Source organism: Rhinichthys klamathensis, unplaced genomic scaffold (genome assembly GCF_029890125.1).
Source record: "Rhinichthys klamathensis goyatoka isolate OS25496 unplaced genomic scaffold, OSU_Roscu_1.1 h1tg000240l_1, whole genome shotgun sequence".
Classification (NCBI taxonomy): domain Eukaryota; kingdom Metazoa; phylum Chordata; class Actinopteri; order Cypriniformes; family Leuciscidae; genus Rhinichthys; species Rhinichthys klamathensis.
In genome coordinates, this window is record NW_026606762.1 from 2412468 (window position 1) to 2433928 (window position 21461).

The 21461-nt window shown below is 39.2% G+C and overlaps 1 protein-coding gene and 1 non-coding gene across 2 annotated transcripts in view; both read right to left on the reverse strand.

The window, feature by feature from the left end:
* ipo7 (importin 7) overlaps positions 1-21461 on the reverse strand; it is a 50803-nt gene that overhangs the window by 4090 nt on the left and 25252 nt on the right. The window contains exons 10-19 of the mRNA XM_056265776.1: positions 7931-8030; positions 7758-7834; positions 6594-6710; positions 5044-5133; positions 4780-4945; positions 4528-4688; positions 1616-1744; positions 1239-1305; positions 1027-1152; positions 755-852 (exon numbers count right to left, since the gene is read on the reverse strand). Coding sequence (XP_056121751.1) covers positions 755-852; positions 1027-1152; positions 1239-1305; positions 1616-1744; positions 4528-4688; positions 4780-4945; positions 5044-5133; positions 6594-6710; positions 7758-7834; positions 7931-8030 — 1131 coding nt within the window. The remainder of the gene's footprint in view (positions 1-754; positions 853-1026; positions 1153-1238; positions 1306-1615; positions 1745-4527; positions 4689-4779; positions 4946-5043; positions 5134-6593; positions 6711-7757; positions 7835-7930; positions 8031-21461) is intronic.
* LOC130100387 (small nucleolar RNA SNORA23) lies at positions 6775-6953 on the reverse strand. Its single transcript, XR_008808859.1, has one exon. It is a non-coding gene; the product is annotated as a small nucleolar RNA SNORA23 (small nucleolar RNA).

A 21461-nucleotide genomic window follows, 5' to 3' on the forward strand; every position in this document is an offset into this window, starting at 1 on the left:
CCTGTCATTTCAGCTCCAATGACGGCATCAAAACAATGAAAGCATGGCGAAGCGGCTCTCCACGGCTCTGCTTTCCTCGGCGAAAAAGTTAAGAAACTCGCCGCTATAAGCCCTCAGTGCCGAGCCGAGCAGTTCGCACGTGACTTTTATGCAGTGTTTCCCACACAGACTAATTCGCGGCCACAAAATCAACTCCGGCCGCCACATATTGCGTTTCGTCTCTCTATCACTCACGAGTCTCTCTCACATACACGCACGCACACACACCGCGTCTGTCTGAGGCGCCGGACTGGACAAAAGCGAAGCGAACTCCGCGAGCGACACTGGGCGAGAGAGAGAGAGAGAGAGAGAGAGTGTGACTTATTTAAACTAATATAATTTATTTTACTGGACAGTTTAAAGCTCATAACCATATTTTGTTGTTACTTGAAGAGTGCAGTGCAGTATTTGTCCTGAAAAGGTAATGTAAATGTCTGTAATTTAAGGTCATTCCTATTTTATTTGTATACATTTTAATCATTAACTTTAAAAGCACACTCTTTTTATGACTAAAATAACATTAAAGGGTAAAAAAATGAATTCCCAAAAATTGAAACGGGAAAAACGGAATTTGGGAAAAAATAAAACGGATTTCATAGGGCCCTAAAGTAGTTACCTTATATTGATCAGTACTTTCTTTGCACATACACTGTTAAAAAAACAAAAACAACTGACTTGTGTTTTGGTTTGTACTAAAGTAGAGGGACTGCTGTACCTTTTTGCACATACTGTAGATTACTTCAAGGTATTTGGTGTCAGACAGGAGCGTGTCTGTGTCAACTGTGATGTAGTTATGGAGAAGTGGCATCATATCTGAAACAAAAAAGGTACATGAAGTGTTACTCTTTAAATTTTAAAGTAAACAACCGTCACACATTTCTCAACCAACGGAAATCTGTGTAATCGATCTCCCTGACGTTCTGTTTACAGTTTAAGGAGGAAGTTCATCGAGTGAACATGCAAAGTAAATGCTAGCTTCTGCATCACCTGTAAAATAGTCAAATCCGTCTTGTTGGAAGACCTCATAGACCAGAGGGAGGAGCTGCCACATCTGAGGAGAAACCTGCTGACACGTCAGGCTGTGGGCCAGGGACAGGATCTCCTCGTAGAACTCTGGGAACATTGACATCGAAACAATGAACACACAACCGGAAAAAAAATGGTCACACAAAACAGGCTTTCCCGCTAGTGAAACTCACCCAGGACGTGCTGCTGCAGGACTGTGCCGATCACCTGCAGACAGATGCCCTCTAACTGCTGGGTAATCTGAAATCAGCCAATCAGCAGGGTGTTAACAGTGGCGTCTCTGCTCAGATTTCCACATGGTTCATTTTCTTTCATAAATAAATTACATTGATACATTTTTAAACATGCATTCAGTTCAAATGCATATTAAAGGGATTAGCATGAAATAGTACACAGTGAAAGCATTTGCTATATAAATATAAAATGTCGATAGATTTCCTCAAGGCTATTTAAAGACAGGTTTGCCTTGGAGTTTGTGGGCGGCTGGAAGTAATTCTACAGGTCAGAGAGACAGGAAGAACTGCTGCCGCCCATGTTTCTATTTTCTCACCTCTTTATGGTCCTCCACTACACTCAGCAGTGTGTCAATGGTGTTGAGGATGCCCATGGCGGTCACTGCTTTATCGTCACCTCCTTCCTCATCAGGCCCCGTCTGGATCACTTGGTTAAAGGTCATGGCCTGAGTGAGAGGAATCAAGCACGAATGTTTACACCAAGATTTTTGCAAATGGTTTATAAATATAAGGCATATAGATGGCACAATTAAACTTCCCTAATAAATGAGTGTTTTTTTAAGTGCAGCGCTGTTTTGTTTACCGCTATATTTCTGCTGTTCCATAAGCGCCGTCTACTGTCAGACTGAATTTTCATTTTCTGCCGTTTTTGTTTAGACCAATGTGGAGATCAAGCCATATTTTTACACCGGTTAAACCCCGTTCACACTACAAGCGACACGATACCATTCATTTCAATGGGGAGCGGGCGATTTCCGGCGACACGCGCGACAGCGACCGGTGGGGCGTGTCTGGCGACGCGACAAAGTTGAGATCAGTTTAACTTTATGCAAATGCAGAGCGACTTTCGGGAGCGACAACCAATAGGAGTGAAGTCAGTGGAGCGCGTCACTCTTCAGTGCCGAGTCTGACCGAGGCAAGTTGAACGAGAAGCTCATTTTAGCAGTCAGAAACTGTCCTTTAATTTAAGATATATCTCCGTGTACATACAGTGGCATTCACCGTACTGACTCCGTGCCTGAATGGTTTCGGGAACTCAGATAGACCGGTATTTGCCCGTTTGCTGCAGTTAAATAGCCGCGATGGCAAAGAGCACTCGCTGTTTCTCGTTCATCTTCAATATTGTGCATTTATGTACTGATTCCATTTATATTTAGACTTTTTCTTCCAAAATGTTTGTTTATATTAGACAACAAATACGTTTTCTTGCCGCTACAGAGTAACATTGGTGAATGTCACTCACAAACATTACTAGGCAACCAGTAGTGGGAACGCCCTCCAGCGCAGCCACTGGCGACCTGCAGAGACAAAGTCCCTTGTAGTGTGAACACAGCTTTACACGTAGTGTTGTAAATATTAGCTTCTTATCAATCCACCTGTTAACGTGTATTAAAAAATACAAATACAAATAATATATATATATATATACATATATATATAAAAACAGCGCTGCACTTAAAAAAAACACTACTTTATTAGGCATTATATGGAGATAATATAAAACTAAAATGCCACCAAGACAGTCGGTTTTCTTCAGATATACATTCATAAAACACGAGCATGTAGAACACGCAACAGCAATGTTTTTACTAGGGATGTAACGATTCACTCGCAACCGGTTGAAAATCGATAAAAATGTGTGACGATTCAAGTCGGTTGAAATGTTAAACGGCCTACTGTGAAGTTGTGAACCTCGCTTTACAGGCACAATAGCAGCGAGCACACACTGGCGTGAAGCTAGCGAGTGTTTTCACTTCATTCATGGAACTTGATTGTGTGAGCCAAGCTCAACTTCCATAGGAATGAACTGAAAACGCTCGGTTTGCTCCGCTCGTGCCGTGCCAGTGTGTGTGCACGCGCCGTCAAACAGTAGACATGGCAACGGCAAGCATAGATGTTGACCCATTCAAATCGGAGGTGTGGCGGCATTTTGACTTTCCGTAGACTAATAATAATCACCACCGTGAGAAGCACCAGTCACCTCCGTTTTCATGTAAAAGTCATTAATACGACAATTGCGAGAGAGCCACGGAGATCACAAGGTGCATCAGTGTTTCCGTGGCAACCAGGTGTTGTATTTATTTTACTATCTCTCTCTAAATGAGTTTTTTTTAACTCTTACAGTAATGATACAAATTATAACAAAATTAGAATCTTGCCTTTATTACAATGTAAAACCCCCATCAATCTGGTACTAATTTTACACAGTCTTTTACATAGTGTGCGAAGGTACCAGTGTCCAGCCTCTTGACCAAACAGACAGAAAGACTGAGTTGAAACAACCTTGGAGGGAATTTTTTTAATGTAGTTTTATTATTTGACAAATATATTTTAAATGAAAAAGAAATGTGCAGCATTTTGTCTGAGAAATAATAAAAGGGACACTTTTGTCTTAAATCTCATTTGTTAAAAAATCGTGAGAAAATCGTATCGTGAATCGTATCGCATCGTGAGATGAGTGAATCGTTACATCCCTAGTTTTTACTTTCAAACATGCAGCGTTCGTGTTTCAATAAATAAATCACCTTTTGAAATTTAATAACCACATTAAGCCATAACACAATTCCTGCTTTTCAGTCCTCAAATTTAAGACCTCTTGAAGTTATAACTAATACTTTCTAATACCATTTAATATACAGAAGTCAACATTTGAAGTGGATCAAAACCTTTCATCAAAGTTATACATGAATTTTGAACAATACCCGTTCTTGTCTTAGGACAACTTTGATGAACTTATTTGATCCACTTCAAATGTTGACTACTGTATTTAAGACTTGTAATGGCCTTAAATTTGATAAAACTAAATGGGCTCTATGCTCGGCGGTATTTCCGGTGAAGGTCAAGGATGCTCGATAACTTCCGCCGATCATAGAGTCCAATGCAATACCGAGAATTTATATTGAATTGTATACTCCATGGTTATACTAAAGAAGAGTTAGTCACAAAAACTGACAAAACAGACACACCTCGTTGTGTTTATGCTTCTTTTTAAAATTATATTAAATAAACATAACTATATATAAAATTACATCTAAACGTATGAAAGTTTCGTTTCAAAGACGGGAGGACAGTAAATTTTGAAGACTCTGCCATAATCCCGTTTTCCTCGGTTTTCCTCCGCTTTAATCTCCCCAACCGGAAACTGACGAGCATCCTTGCGTCAAATGCGGAACTTATGCGTGCATATAGCCTATTTAAGACTTGCATGGACTCATAAAACGGTTCTTACCAAATGCTGGGTCATCTCCACGGCGATCGGGGTGACCTCCTCACTGTACTCGCAGATCATCTTCTGGATGACGTTGGTAAGATCGTCATTCTCGGTCTCGCGCACGATTTGGAGGAGTGCCTGCATCACGGGCCGAATGTGGGGGGTGATGTAATCTTTGGCTGATGGGAAAAACAAACAATTAAAGCCATCTCAAATACATGCAAGATGGAGGGAGGACACAGAAAAAGAGATAAGTGAGTGAAATTTCACCTTTCTCCTGATTGCTGATGAGGACCTGGAGGGCGATGGCCGCCTCCACTTTCACAGGCATCTCGTTGTCGTTGATCAGACACAGACGGGTGAGCTCGAGGGCTGTCTGCAAGTTCTGGTCACTCTTGAACTTGACCTCGCAGAAGTAATGAAGCACCCAGCAGGCCTAGAGGCAGAATTACCATGAAGTAAGACAAGTGGACAGAGTTTGCACCACTCAAGATTGAATTATTCTTTAGTAACTGCGATGAGCACATCTCTCACCCTGGCTCTCATGTAACCCAGCTCACTGCGGAACAGAGGAAAGACATGATTCTGCAACATGAACTCCATCTGGTCTTTGTAGATCTTCCTCTGATTGAAAAAATTAAAATCATCAATACAACTACCCAAAAAGCTGCGTTGGTTATACTAGGCTGGATTGAAAATGATTTGCATGTGTTTTTAAGTCTTTTTAACCATCGATTTTTAACCATCGCGAACACCAAATCGAGTTATTTTTGGTGTCTGTGAGCATGAGGACACACAAAATTGTCAAAATACTCATAAGTATCCTAATAAACAGTTGGTTATGTCTTGTGTGAAGGTAAACAGTTGAGAAAGAAAACGTGTATCAGTATATTGGATCTGTGCATTCGGCCTTAAAATGACAGCAAAAACACAGATAATCACTCACTGCTCTTAACTGAACAACTTTTGTAGCTTTAACAGATTAATCTATATTTAATTTAAACAGTGAACACTATACAGTGTTGGCCAGTGTATATTTGAGTATTCAGTTACTGCACCTGACAACTGTTAGACCCACCTGAAAAAATTAAGGCGCTGTATCTTTGTTTTATTAAAGGGATAGTTCACTTTGAAATAAATTTTTGGTATGTTTTAGCTTACCTCAAGGGCATCCAAGATGTAGGTGTCTTTGTTTCCGCAGTAGTTTCAATTTTGATATTTTTAGGTCAAACCGTTCTTGTCTGTCAGTCATATAATGCAGGTCTATGGTCACCACCTCAAAGAGCATGCACAGAGAAGTCCAAATTAAACATGATTTAATGACTCGTAAATGTAAGTACACATTGATGGCCTAAGACACGAAACGAGCGGTTTGTGTGAGAAAACGAACAGTATTTATATCGTTTTTAGCTCTTGTAACGCACAGACCGAAGCGCCCGCGCCCTCAGATCACTTGGACGTGGCTGTGGTTACAAGAGGTAAAAACGATATAAATACTGTTCGTTTTCTCACACAAACCGCTCGTTTCGTGTCTTAGGCCATCAACGTGTACTTACATTTACGAGTCATTAAATCATGTGTAATTTGGACTTCTCTGTGCATGCTCTTTGAGGTGGTGACCATAGACCTGCATTATATGACTGACAGACAAGAACGGTTTGACCTAAAAATATCAAAATTGAAACTACTGCGGAAACAAAGACACCTACATCTTGGATGCCCTTGAGGTAAGCTATAACATACCAAAAATTAATTTCAAAGTGAACTATCCCTTTAAAACTGACTGTGCACTCCTTTAATATTGTTTGAACTTCATATTAGTTAGGCCTGTATTTTGTTGTAGTTTTAAAATTGGAAACGAGAATTTAGAAATTTCACTGGTATCTAAAACGTTTGTCTCAAAGCTTATTAGAATACAAGGTTACATAATAAATGTAAGAAATAATGAAAATAATCTTTAATGAAATTTTTTGGGGAGGGGCCTGATAAAATGTTGGCAGGGCAATGGAAATTTAACCACTGGCCCAACCAGGAGGGTTAAAAAAATCCTTAGCATTGCACTCTGAACTGTAATGCAAAATCACCTTGAGAAGAATCTCAGCCAGCGAGCCGATCATGTGAAGAGCACCGTCTTTTTTCCTGGGGTCAGAGGCGGGTTCAGTGAGGATCTGATAACAGAAGCCCATGGACTTCTGCAGCACCTGTTATACAATGAGAAAGTTATCATATGTTTCAAAACATCTCACGACTCATGTCATGTGCAGGTTTTGTAGGAGAATATGGAGGCTGGCCAGTGGTAGAGTCGTTTAGACGTCACAGGGCCAGTACTATGATCTCCAGTGGCTCTGTGGCTGTGAGTGTGGCGTGAGAGCCGTCCCACAGCCTGTAAGACACAGACCGGAGACGGCACTAAACGTAGACGGACACTACGCACACCGTCCACTAACAGCCAATGACTGACACTTTCAGAACACAGCCTGAACTCAAGCTCTTAGGCTGCTTACACACAACATAAACATTTGAAAACATGTAAACATGTGCCGACTCGAGTGTATATGTACGTTCTGTACGTTAATTGGTACAAATTGGTTAATTGGCAAATTTTGTTTGCATTCTTTAATGTTTTGAACTAAAAGAAAACCTTAAGATATGGCGTAAGCTTGTTGTGTATATTACCTAATCGTATGCTTGTTCAGAAATAGTGACAAAAACTTGATGGATAAAAAAAAAAAACATCTTTCGAGTTAAACATCATTTAAATAAACTAATACTTGAATATTTGTTTATATTAATATATTCGAATACAATATTTTTGAAAAACGCCCATCTTACTGAAAACATTTGTCAAGTTGCCAGACATGACTGAATGTATTGCTGCCCAATTAGAGACAATGAAGAGACGATATTCTTTGTCTATTGTAATATAGTACTTATAATAATAATCTGTCAATAGAGGCCACAGTATCTACAGCCGTTTGAGCTTGAACCTTGATAAATGCTGATAGCAGCTATATTAAAACATATCACATTACAACGAAAGGAAAGCGCTTCCTTTGAATAAGAGAGACAGCTCTTTGAGATTATGAACGAGCTCTTTCCACCTGGCGCCAGAAGCATCTAAAGTTCTGTTGGAGCAGCAGGGCGCTGATTGGAGACATGAGTGTTGGCAGTAAGATATACACAAAATTCAGCCAAACACAATCACGTCATTGGCCTCATCATGCCAGATGGCGCTTCCAAACACCCACCTCCTTCCTTTTGTTGCACGCGGTGAAGAGAAGCGTCTGAGCTGCAGTGGTTGGGGAGATGAAGTCTTCAAAGACATCTAAGAAGATGCAGAAAAAAGAGAAAGCATGAGCAGATCGATCTGGTTTTGGTCTTCTACTCTGCAAGAATCTTTTGTTGGTTCAGTTGCTCTAACCAAATTTCATGCGGATGTACTCGTAAGGGTCTTCCTGCCAGAGCTCTTCATCACTGTCTGTGTAACACATGAGGGGGAACACCACATCCTGAATGATTCCCTGAAAACAGACAACAAGAACTTGGATGAGGTGTATGACATGGGGCAGTGCTTTACCATGGTAAAAACATGCTTGCAGGAAAAATCACTGCAACGCACAGTCACTCATGGCTTAGTACTAGCAAAACAGTAAAAAAGAGATATTTTAAATAATTAAGTCACAATGATTTAGTTAGCATCTTTAATTTAGCTAGTTAACTTGTGACAGAATTATGAGAAATTTCATTCGGAATCATTTCTGCAAATAATTTTTTTGAACTCAGTTTCAAAGAATCAATCCAAAATACTGATTCATCCCTCAGAAATTCACTGTGGTGTTTTGTTTTAATATGTCTTAAAAACTTTGCTAAAGGCGGCAGTTTATGAATTGCTATATTGCTTAAATTACAAAAAGAAAATATAGCTGCGAGCAGCGATTACGGGCCCAAGCCGGTGGCACCGCAACCCCGGTGCCTTTAGTTACCTAAAGGCACCGGGGTGGCGGTACCACCGGCTTTGGCCCTTCATCGCTGCTCGCAGCTATATTTATTTATATATATATATATATATATATATATAAAGCCGGTGGCACCGCCACCCTGGTGCCTTTAGGGTTATTGTGCACGACGTGCAAAAACGTAACCCTGCTTTGACTGTCGAAAAGAAGTGTGCTGTAGAGCTTGTATCAGTGTGGGCTCTGCAAAAGTGTGCATTGAGGGCACATGTCAACCACAAAGTATGCGAGAGCAACCTTCTGAAAGGTCAGGTCTACATCCAGGTCTACATCTGCCGTGTGTTTACATCATAGTAGTGAAGTTTGAAGCAATCAGGTGATTTCAAAGCTTTTTGAAAGTGACAGACTTCCTGCTGCCAGTTGGTGGCGCTATAACCGGGGTGGCGGTGCCGCCGGCTTTGGCCCTTTCACGCTGCTCGCAGCTATATTTATATATATATATACACACACACACACACATATATATATATATATATATATATATATATATATATATATATATATACATAAATATATATATATTGTTTTTTTAAGAGACAAGACAGAATATTACTTGCCTGATCTGATTAGAAAAATAGTGTTTGTGTGTGTGTGTGTGTGTGTGTGTGTGGCGTAATTGAACAATGTAGACATAAAGACATACTCCGTCCTTTTGTTCATACAGGACATTATTCAAACTGCAAAGTGTTTACTTATATTTGTGTACACTCGCAATAAAACACAACATTGTGCTTTTGTCAAACTATAAACTCTTGTCAAACTGTAAACTACAACTGTCACCCAACCAAAATCTCTTACACACACACACACACACACACACACACACACACACACACACACACACACACACACACACACACACAGTTTAAAAGCAAAAAATATCAAACAATCCTATTTAAAAACAGTCTGTGGGAGCCATCTTTTGGACATTCATCATATCGCATTGGTTTTCATTTCTTGTCATCAAACAGAGCCCTAATCTGTTTATTTTTTCAGTTACACATTCTACATTGATTAAAAAAGAAAAATCAAAGGTGTTTTTATTTTATACAGAAATAAATAATCTATCATTCAGATGAGAATAAAGTTAGTGTTAGTTCAAATTTTAAGGAAAACAAATATATGATCTGAAATATAGCACATTCATGTAAAATTCATTTAGGTTCGATTACCAAACATACAATCTTAATGTAATTTAAAGCAAACAATACATTTAAAATATATGGGTTGTATGACTATTTTTTAATATAAAAAGATATATATCCAAAAAGACAAGGTCTAAAGTTTAACAAGGGTTAAACTCTTATCACTGTAACAAACACAATCACACACACAATCACACACACACACACAAGTCAAATCACTTACATTTTAGATGCAATATTGACTTTTTTTCTGTTTCAGCAGCGAAAATAGTTAAACAAAGATCACAGCAGAACCATCGCGCATCTCACAGCAACGCGTTCTCATTACTGAATGATTCAGCATTTTGAACGAATCGGTTGACTCAAAGATTCAATGACCAATCAATCCATAAACATCTATCTCATAAGTGTTTACTTATATTTGTGAACAATCGCAATAAAACACAACATTGTGCTTTTGTCAAACTGTAAACTACAACTGTCACCCAACCAAAATCTCTTTTTTATTTTATACAGAAATAAATAATCTATCATTCAGATGAGAATAAAGTTAGTGTTAGGTCAAATTTTAAGGAAAACTCTGAAATATAGCACATTCATTTAAAATTCATTCAGGTTCAATTACCAAACATACAAATCTTAATGTAATTTAAAGCAAACAATACATTTAAAATATATGGGTTGTATGCCTATTTTTTTTTTATATAAAAAGATATATATCCAAAAAGTAACAGACACAATCATACACACACACACACACACACACACACACACACACACACACACACACACACAGACACACACACAAGTCAAATCACTTACATTTTATATGCAATATTGACTTTTTTCTGTTTCAGCAGTGAAACTAGTTAAACAAAGATCACAGCAGAACCATCGAGCATCTCACAGCAACGTGTTTTCTCATTACTGAATGATTCAGCATTTTGAACGAATCGGTTGACTCAAAGATTCAATGACCAATCCATAATCTGTCTCATTCATGAATGACTCAGCCGTTCGAACGAATCGTTCGAACAAATGAATCAATGACTCGCTCATTAAGACGGTCGCCTGGCGACACCTAATGACGGCTTAGTGATATGTTTAAAAGTATCATTCTTTCAAACGATTGTTAATTAACTCATATTTGAAACATAAGCTATATATATATATATATACACACACATATATACACACAAAAATAAAATAAAAACACATTTGAAGCGTGTTTGCTTACTAAATTGTGAGCAGAACGAAAGTTGCAGCAAATATCAGCAACAGGAGTCAAATTTCATTAATCACGAGAGTGAAGAGCTGACTGAAAAGATGATGACGGAATAGGCTATTTTATGTAAAAGCGCCTATTTAAGCGAATCTATCATTGTACTCTTTTGTTGTTGTGTTTTCCGTGAAAAATAATAGACTATTGAACTCACAATTCAAGCAATTGGCCCCCGATATTGCACTAATTTTAAAGTGACACTAAAAAGTATGCGGCTGCAGTGGCATTCATTACGGTGCGCGTCCATGGCGACGAGCGAGCAAAACAGAGCGAACGTTTTTTCATTTCTACTTCCATAGAAATTCATTCGAGCGCACTGTGAGCGCCACCACTATAAATGTCCTTACTTTACTTTCACTTTTAACTTAGCGATATAAAAGCCCCCGGTGTTACACGTCAAATAACCGGTGAGAAAAAATTCTCGGAGTCACATAGCAGCTACCTATATTTAAATACAACAGGCCTACCTGATTTTGAACACAAGAGGGCAGTATAGCCCTATGTATTATTTGATATATTTATTTTTTAACTGAATAGTGCATCCTGGCTGTTTTTAAACTTGTACATTATTCTTAAATTGAAAACAAGAATAAAATGGGTTTAGTTCTGATATTTGTATAATTTTATCTAGAAATAAATGGTGTATAATTAAATTTTTAGAAGATATGAGGCTTTTAGTGTTTATTTTTTTTTTACATGACTTTAATCCCTCGCCATAGCAAAACAATTAGAGATATTCAATAGATATTCACAATTATGCTTCTTTAATGTATTTTCATCATGTTGAAAAAGTTTGGTGGGAATAAAATAAACCACTTAAGAGGAGTGGGTAAAAATGTAGAGCCTGGTTTTGCAAAACATCCACATTAAGACCAAAATAGCCCACTTCCTGTTGGGCTGGCTTAAAGTTGTTTGGCCCGATGAGATCTATATGTGTACAGAGTTTCATAATATTACATGCAAGTGTGTTTGATTTATGGACCAAATTTTCTGACCAAGTTAATTTAATTAATAAACTAATTATATAAAACTATTTTCAATGCACTACAATTCAACTGGTTATATGCCTTTACTTATTAATACAACTTATTTAAAAAATACAAGGCGTAAGACATTTTTTTTTCTTTTTTAATGCAGGCCAAACCACACAGCAGTCAAATGGTTAATCTAGCCCCCCTCCCCCTCCCCACACTCACAGACACACACACACACACATAGACGTAGGCTCAGAGAGAGAGAGACATAAAATGACAATTTTCAAACCAAAATATCTGACTTCCTGTTGGTTGGAGCTATTGAGTGTAAATTAGAAAGTTGTCTGGCTGGAGGAGAACAATACACATACCGATTTTTATTACTGTAGATAAAATCAATCCCCCCACTTTTGACAAAAGGTGGCGCTACTGAGCCCCTCACCACGCCCGTTTCTGAAACTCTGCACATGTCTACTGTCTAATAAATGTGATGTGTATGTCGGGTTTCATGCAATTTCAAGTATGTTAAGAGTCTCAAAAGCATCAACAAAGAATAATAAAGTTTGATGCGTTGCCACGGCAACAGTATCTAAGATATCAATAATCCTTTCTCAGGTCTACATCTGCCGTGTGTCTACATTATACACATAAAGTTTGAAGCAAATTGGGTAAAAATAAGAGGGTGATTTCAAAGCCTTTAGGAAGTGACACACTTCCTGCTGCCAGTTGGTGGCGCTATAACTTTGACTCACAATAGTCACATCCATGTGATCGGACTCTTACAGCGAACACACTGCTGAAGTTTCATCAAGATCAGTTAATGTATGCAGAAGTTATAACACACTTCCTGTTTCCTTTATTCGCCATAAATTCGTTTCCTCGCCACGGCCAAACCGTTCGAGATATCAAAAATCCCCTGGCAACTTTTCATCCTCAATGTCTTGACTTCATGCTGACCGAGTTTCGTGGCGATTGGTTGAATTCTCTAGGAGGAGTATATCGAATTCCAGGGGCATACGCTTCCAAACAAACCATAATAGCCGACTTCCTGTTGGGCTGGGGTAAAAAGTAAAAGTACAAAGGATATATGAATCGATGAGATCTATATGTGTACCGAGTTTCATATTATTACATTCAAGCGTGTTTGATTTATGGACCAAGTTTTCGGACCCCGTTCCAGGGGGCGCTGTCGAGCCCCCCTGCCACGCCCGGGTACCAGCTTCAGCCCGGCCCTGATGGCCGCGGGTTCTGACCCGTGTGCAAAGTTTCAAGAGTTTTTGAGCATGTTAAGGGCCCCAAAAGTGCGCTGAGAGTCCCAAAAGTATCCAAAAAGAATATTAAAGTTTGATGCGTTGTCACGGCAACAGCATCTAAGATATCAACAATCCTTTCACAGGTCTACATCTGGCGTGTGTCTACATTATACACATCAAGTTTGAAGCAAATCGGGTAAAGCCTGTTTGATTTATGGACCAAGTTTTCGGACCCCGTTCCAGGGGGCGCTGTCGAGCCCCCCTGCCACGCCCGGGTACCAGCTTCAGCCCGGCCCTGATGGCCGCGGTTTCTGACCCGTGTGCAAAGTTTCAAGAGTTTTTGAGCATGTTAAGGGCCCCAAAAGTGCGCTAAGAATCTCAAAAGTATCCAAAAAGAATATTAAAGTTTGATGCGTTGTCACGGCAACAGCATCTAAGATATCAACAATCCTTTCACAGGTCTACATCTGGCTTGTGTCTACATTATACACATCAAGTTTGAAGCAAATAGGGTAAAGCGTGTTGGATATATGGACCAAATTGTCTGACCCGTTCAAGGGGGCGCTGTCGAGCCCCCCTGCCACGCTCGGGTACCAGCTTCAGCCTGGCCCTGATGGCCGCGGGTTTTGTCCCGTGTGCAAAGTTTCAAGAGTTTTCGAGCACGTTAAGAACCCCAAAAGTGCCCGAAAGCATAAAAAAGCATGAAAAAGCTTAAAAAAAGGAATACTAATGTTTGATGCATTGCCATGGCAACAGTATCTAAGATATCAATAATCCTTTCACAGGTCTACATCTGGCGTGTGTCTACATTATGCACATGAAGTTTGAAGCAAATCGGGTAAAAATAAGAGGGTGATTTAAAAGCATTTTGAAAGTGACACACTTCCTGCTGCCAGTTGGTGGCGCTATAACTTTGACTCACAATAGTCACATCCATGTGATCGGGCTCTTACAACGAACACACTGCTGAAGTTTCATCAAGATTAGTTAATGTATGCAGTAGTTATAACACACTTCCTGTTTCACGTTTCTCGCCATAATTTCGTTTACTCGCCACGGCCGAACCGTTCGAGATATCAAAAATCCCCTGGCAATTTTTCATCCTCAGTGTCTTGACTTCATGCTGACCGAGTTTCGTGCCGTGTGTTTGAATTCTCTAGGAGGAGTATTTCACATTCCATTGCATGTGTTTTCCAAACAACCCTTAATAGCCGACTTCCTGTTGGGCTGGGGTAAAAAGTAAGAGCATGAAGTATATATGAACCGATGAGATCTATATGTGTACTGAGTTTCATATTATTACATGCAAGCGTGTTTGATTTATGGACCAAGTGTTCAAACCCCGTTCCAGGGGGCGCTGTCGAGCCCCCCTGCCACGCCCGGGTACCAGCTTCAGCCCGGCCCTGATGGCCGCGGGTTCTGAGATGTGTGCAAAGTTTCAAGAGTTTTCGAGCACGTTAAGGCCCCCAAAAGTGCCCAAAAGGTAGTAAAATAATAATAAATATAGCTGCGAGCAGCGATTACGGGCCCAAGCCGGTGGCACCGCAACCCCGGTGCCTTTAGTTACCTAAAGGCACCGGAGTGGCGGTGCCGCCGGCTTTGGCCCTTCATCGCTGCTCGCAGCTATATTCATATATATATATATATATATATATATATAAACAAGCCGGTGGCACCGCCACCCCGGTGCCTTTATATATATATATATATATATGTCTACATTGTTCAATCACGCCTCACACACACACACACACTTTTGCAGAGCCCACACCAATGCAAGCTCTATAGCACACATCTTCTCAAAGGTCAAAGCGGAGTTACGATATTGCCCGTCATGCACAGTAACCCTAAAGGCACCGGGGTGGCGGTGCCACCGGCTTGTTTATATATATATATCGTATTATTCTAACTTGTAAAAAACTATTAACTTTTGTTAATATTCAACCATTTCACAACTAACTTTTTTCCATAGATCAAACACAACATAATTATATGGTGGACTGAAACAAAAATTATTAATTAAATAAAATTATTGTTTTCCTCTGAAATAGCAAAAGCATCACACACTAGCTGTACCTGCTCTAAATAAAAAATAGTAATTCAATAAAAATACAAAATCGAACTAAATAAAATAAATTATTACAAAAACAAAATCAAACCAAAGAAAATATATCTTCGAAAAAAAAAGCGAGTGTCATGAGGAAAGGCGCCTCAGGAATCGTCAGGATTAACTCCATGTGTAAGGAATTTTGATTGATTTTATTTGTCACTTGAAAATTATTGTTAAATGTGTGCCTGCATAACTTTAATAAGATTTATTTTCTTTGATTTGATTTTGTTTTATATAATTTATTTATTTCGATTTTGTATTTTTATTTAAATACTATTATTTATTTAGAGCAGGTACAGCTAAGTGTGCGATGCTTTTGCTATTTCAGAGGGAAAAAAACACATTTTATTTCAAAAAGGCTTTTCAATTAAATAAAATGTTCAAGCTTTGTTTTCGTTTTATTATTTTGTTTGTTTTAAGCTTTGTTTAATTTATATTGTTAATCATCTGACACAAAACAAATGCATAAAGTATCATTTTAACTTTTAAAAAACTATTAACATTTGTTAATAGTACATTGCCTGTCTTTTGTTAATAGGACAAAACATAGTTATTATATTTTATAATATTTTATAAATATATAAAATAAACATTTGTAATGAAATCGTTCAAAAAAATGATATTAGCATTGTTTTAAACTTTGAAAAAGAAGTAGCGCAATGCCTGGCCACTCCCGCGCCGCCTCCTTTTCACAATCCGAGGGAACCGTCTCCGGAATATTAACCTCACTCCTAGAAGTCCAATTCTCATTATTCATGCCTCTTACCTGGGATTGATTGCACACACACACACACACACACACACACACACACACACGCACGCACGCACGCACTCACACGCACACACACACGTGTCAAGTCACTTACATTTTAGATGCAATATTGACTGTTCTTCTGTTTCAGCAGCGAAAATAGTTAAACAAAGATCACAGCAGAACCATTGCATCTCACAGCAACGTGTTTTCTCATTACTGAATGATTCAGCATTTTGAACAAATTGGTTGACTCAAAGATTCAATGACCAATCCATAAACATCTGTCTCATTCATGAATGACTCAGTCGTTCAAACGAATCGTTTGAACGAATGAATCAATGACCCGCTCATTAAGACGGTCGCCTGGCGACACCTAGTGACGGTTTAGTGTTATTTGATTATACACTCAAAATATTCCACAACAAATCCTTTAAATTTAATGATATTCAGAACAGAACACGAATAAAAAAATAACTATAATAAAGCCAAAACTAAATAATTTAAAACAAAAGTAAAAGTAAGTGGTGTTAGGCTCACGTAAATCTCTCTTTAGAATCTAAATGTTGCAACATTTGCGATGTATTTGGATGCTAAACTATTCTTTATTACAGGCTTTGTACTTCACTCACGTTCCAATATCGACGGAAAAAATCATCCTCTTCACTTGTGCAAAAATGTGCTTGGAAAAATCACAGTGGAGCGGTGCTTACTGTGAATGATACAAATTGTACTACTGACTATTTCAACATAGCAGTGTAATTTGTATATGTTAGGTTGAATGTTTTATTATTGTGTGTGTGTGTGTGTGTGTGTTTGTGTGTGTGTGTGTGTGTGTGTGTGTGTGTGTGTGTGTGTGTGTGTGTGTGTCAGTGTGTGTGTGGGGGTCTGGGTGGCTCAGCGCGATTGAACAGTGAAACATACTCCGTCATTTTCTTCATACAGGACATCATTCAAACGTCAAAGTGTTTACTTATATTTGTGTACACTCGCAATAAAACACAACATTGTGTTTTTGTTAAATAAATTAAAGTAATACGTCCCCCGAAATGGCGCTAATTTTAAAATGAAACTAAAATGCTCACGGCTGCACGGGCATTCATAACTCTGCGCGCCCACGGTGAGGGACGAGCAGAACAGAGCGAACGTTGTTTAGTTCATTCCTACTTCCATAGGAATTAATTGAAAAAGCTCACTCTACTCTGCACCATTATTAATGAATTGTGCAGACGTCCTTATTTTACTTTCGCTTTTTACCTGATTTTGAACACAAGAGGGCAGTATAACACTATGTATGATTTGGAAAAAAAAATTTTTTGACTAAACAACCATTCTGGCTGTTTTTAAACTTAAACATTATTCTCTAATTGCTCTCACCATGCCCGTTTCTGAAACTCTGCACATGTCTACTGTCTAATAAATGTGATGTGTCTGTCGGGTTTCATGCAATTTCAAGTATGTTAAGAGTCTCAAAAGCATCAACAAAGAATAATAAAGTTTGATGCGTTGCCACGGCAACAGTATCTAAGATATCAATAATCCTTTCTCAGGTCTACATCTGCCGTGTGTCTACATTATACACATAAAGTTTGAAGCAAATTGGGTAAAAATAAGAGGGTGATTTCAAAGCCTTTAGGAAGTGACACACTTCCTGCTGCCAGTTGGTGGCGCTATAACTTTGACTCACAATAGTCACATCCATGTGATCGGACTCTTACAGCGAACACACTGCTGAAGTTTCATCAAGATCAGTTAATGTATGCAGAAGTTATAACACACTTCCTGTTTCCTTTATTCGCCATAAATTCGTTTCCTCGCCACGGCCAAACCGTTCGAGATATCAAAAATCCCCTGGCAACTTTTCATCCTCAATGTCTTGACTTCATGCTGACCGAGTTTCGTGGCGATTGGTTGAATTCTCTAGGAGGAGTATATCGAATTCCAGGGGCATACGCTTCCAAACAAACCATAATAGCCGACTTCCTGTTGGGCTGGGGTAAAAAGTAAAAGTACAAAGGATATATGAATCGATGAGATCTATATGTGTACCGAGTTTCATATTATTACATTCAAGCGTGTTTGATTTATGGACCAAGTTTTCGGACCCTGTTCCAGGGGGCGCTGTCGAGCCCCCCTGCCACGCCCGGGTACCAGCTTCAGCCCGGCCCTGATGGCCGCGGGTTCTGACCCGTGTGCAAAGTTTCAAGAGTTTTTGAGCATGTTAAGGGCCCCAAAAGTGCGCTGAGAGTCTCAAAAGTATCCAAAAAGAATATTAAAGTTTGATGCGTTGTCACGGCAACAGCATCTAAGATATCAACAATCCTTTCACAGGTCTACATCTGGCGTGTGTCTACATTATACACATCAAGTTTGAAGCAAATCGGGTAAAGCCTGTTTGATTTATGGACCAAGTTTTCGGACCCCGTTCCAGGGGGCGCTGTCGAGCCCCCCTGCCACGCCCGGGTACCAGCTTCAGCCCGGCCCTGATGGCCGCGGTTTCTGACCCGTGTGCAAAGTTTCAAGAGTTTTTGAGCATGTTAAGGGCCCCAAAAGTGCGCTAAGAATCTCAAAAGTATCCAAAAAGAATATTAAAGTTTGATGCGTTGTCACGGCAACAGCATCTAAGATATCAACAATCCTTTCACAGGTCTACATCTGGCTTGTGTCTACATTATACACATCAAGTTTGAAGCAAATAGGGTAAAGCGTGTTGGATATATGGACCAAATTGTCTGACCCGTTCAAGGGGGCGCTGTCGAGCCCCCCTGCCACGCCCGGGTACCAGCTTCAGCCTGGCCCTGATGGCCGCGGGTTTTGTCCCGTGTGCAAAGTTTCAAGAGTTTTCGAGCACGTTAAGAACCCCAAAAGTGCCCGAAAGCATAAAAAAGCATGAAAAAGCTTAAAAAAAGGAATATTAATGTTTGATGCATTGCCATGGCAACAGTATCTAAGATATCAATAATCCTTTCACAGGTCTACATCTGGCGTGTGTCTACATTATGCACATGAAGTTTGAAGCAAATCGGGTAAAAATAAGAGGGTGATTTAAAAGCATTTTGAAAGTGACACACTTCCTGCTGCCAGTTGGTGGCGCTATAACTTTGACTCACAATAGTCACATCCATGTGATCGGGCTCTTACAACGAACACACTGCTGAAGTTTCATCAAGATTAGTTAATGTATGCAGTAGTTATAACACACTTCCTGTTTCACGTTTCTCGCCATAATTTCGTTTACTCGCCACGGCCAAACCGTTCGAGATATCAAAAATCCCCTGGCAATTTTTCATCCTCAGTGTCTTGACTTCATGCTGACCGAGTTTCGTGCCGTGTGTTTGAATTCTCTAGGAGGAGTATTTCACATTCCATTGCATGTGTTTTCCAAACAACCCTTAATAGCCGACTTCCTGTTGGGCTGGGGTAAAAAGTAAGAGCATGAAGTATATATGAACCGATGAGATCTATATGTGTACTGAGTTTCATATTATTACATGCAAGCGTGTTTGATTTATGTACCAAGTGTTCAAACCACGTTCCAGGGGGCGCTGTCGAGCCCCCCTGCCACGCCCGGGTACCAGCTTCAGCCCGGCCCTGATGGCCGCGGGTTCTGAGATGTGTGCAAAGTTTCAAGAGTTTTCGAGCACGTTAAGGCCCCCAAAAGTGCCCAAAAGGTAGTAAAATAATAATAATAATAATAATAATAATAAATATAGCTGCGAGCAGCGATTACGGGCCCAAGCCGGTGGCACCGCAACCCCGGTGCCTTTAGTTACCTAAAGGCACCGGGGTGGCGGTACCACCGGCTTTGGCCCTTCATCGCTGCTCGCAGCTATATTTATTTATATATATATATATATATATATATATATATATATATAAAGCCGGTGGCACCGCCACCCTGGTGCCTTTAGGGTTATTGTGCACGACGTGCAAAAACGTAACCCTGCTTTGACTGTCGAAAAGAAGTGTGCTGTAGAGCTTGTATCAGTGTGGGCTCTGCAAAAGTGTGCATTGAGGGCACATGTCAACCACAAAGTATGCGAGAGCAACCTTCTGAAAGGTCAGGTCTACATCCAGGTCTACATCTGCCGTGTGTTTACATCATAGTAGTGAAGTTTGAAGCAATCAGGTGATTTCAAAGCTTTTTGAAAGTGACAGACTTCCTGCTGCCAGTTGGTGGCGCTATAACCGGGGTGGCGGTGCCGCCGGCTTTGGCCCTTTCACGCTGCTCGCAGCTATATTTATATATATATATATACACACACACAAACACATATATATATATATATATATATACATAAATATATATATATTGTTTTTTTAAGAGACAAGACAGAATATTACTTGCCTGATCTGATTAGAAAAATAGTGTTTGTGTGTGTGTGTGTGTGTGTGGCGTAATTGAACAATGTAGACATAAAGACATACTCCGTCCTTTTGTTCATACAGGACATTATTCAAACTGCAAAGTGTTTACTTATATTTGTGTACACTCGCAATAAAACACAACATTGTGCTTTTGTCAAACTATAAACTCTTGTCAAACTGTAAACTACAACTGTCACCCAACCAAAATCTCTTACACACACACACACACACACACACACACACAGTTTAAAAGCAAAAAATATCAAACAATCCTATTTAAAAACAGTCTGTGGGAGCCATCTTTTGGACATTCATCATATCGCATTGGTTTTCATTTCTTGTCATCAAACAGAGCCCTAATCTGTTTATTTTTTCAGTTACACATTCTACATTGATTAAAAAAGAAAAATCAAAGGTGTTTTTATTTTATACAGAAATAAATAATCTATCATTCAGATGAGAATAAAGTTAGTGTTAGTTCAAATTTTAAGGAAAACAAATATATGATCTGAAATATAGCACATTCATGTAAAATTCATTTAGGTTCGATTACCAAACATACAATCTTAATGTAATTTAAAGCAAACAATACATTTAAAATATATGGGTTGTATGACTATTTTTTAATATAAAAAGATATATATCCAAAAAGACAAGGTCTAAAGTTTAACAAGGGTTAAACTCTTATCACTGTAACAGACACAATCACACACACAATCACACACACACACACACAAGTCAAATCACTTACATTTTAGATGCAATATTGACTTTTTTTCTGTTTCAGCAGCGAAAATAGTTAAACAAAGATCACAGCAGAACCATCGCGCATCTCACAGCAACGCGTTCTCATTACTGAATGATTCAGCATTTTGAACGAATCGGTTGACTCAAAGATTCAATGACCAATCAATCCATAAACATCTATCTCATAAGTGTTTACTTATATTTGTGAACAATCGCAATAAAACACAACATTGTGCTTTTGTCAAACTGTAAACTACAACTGTCACCCAACCAAAATCTCTTTTTTATTTTATACAGAAATAAATAATC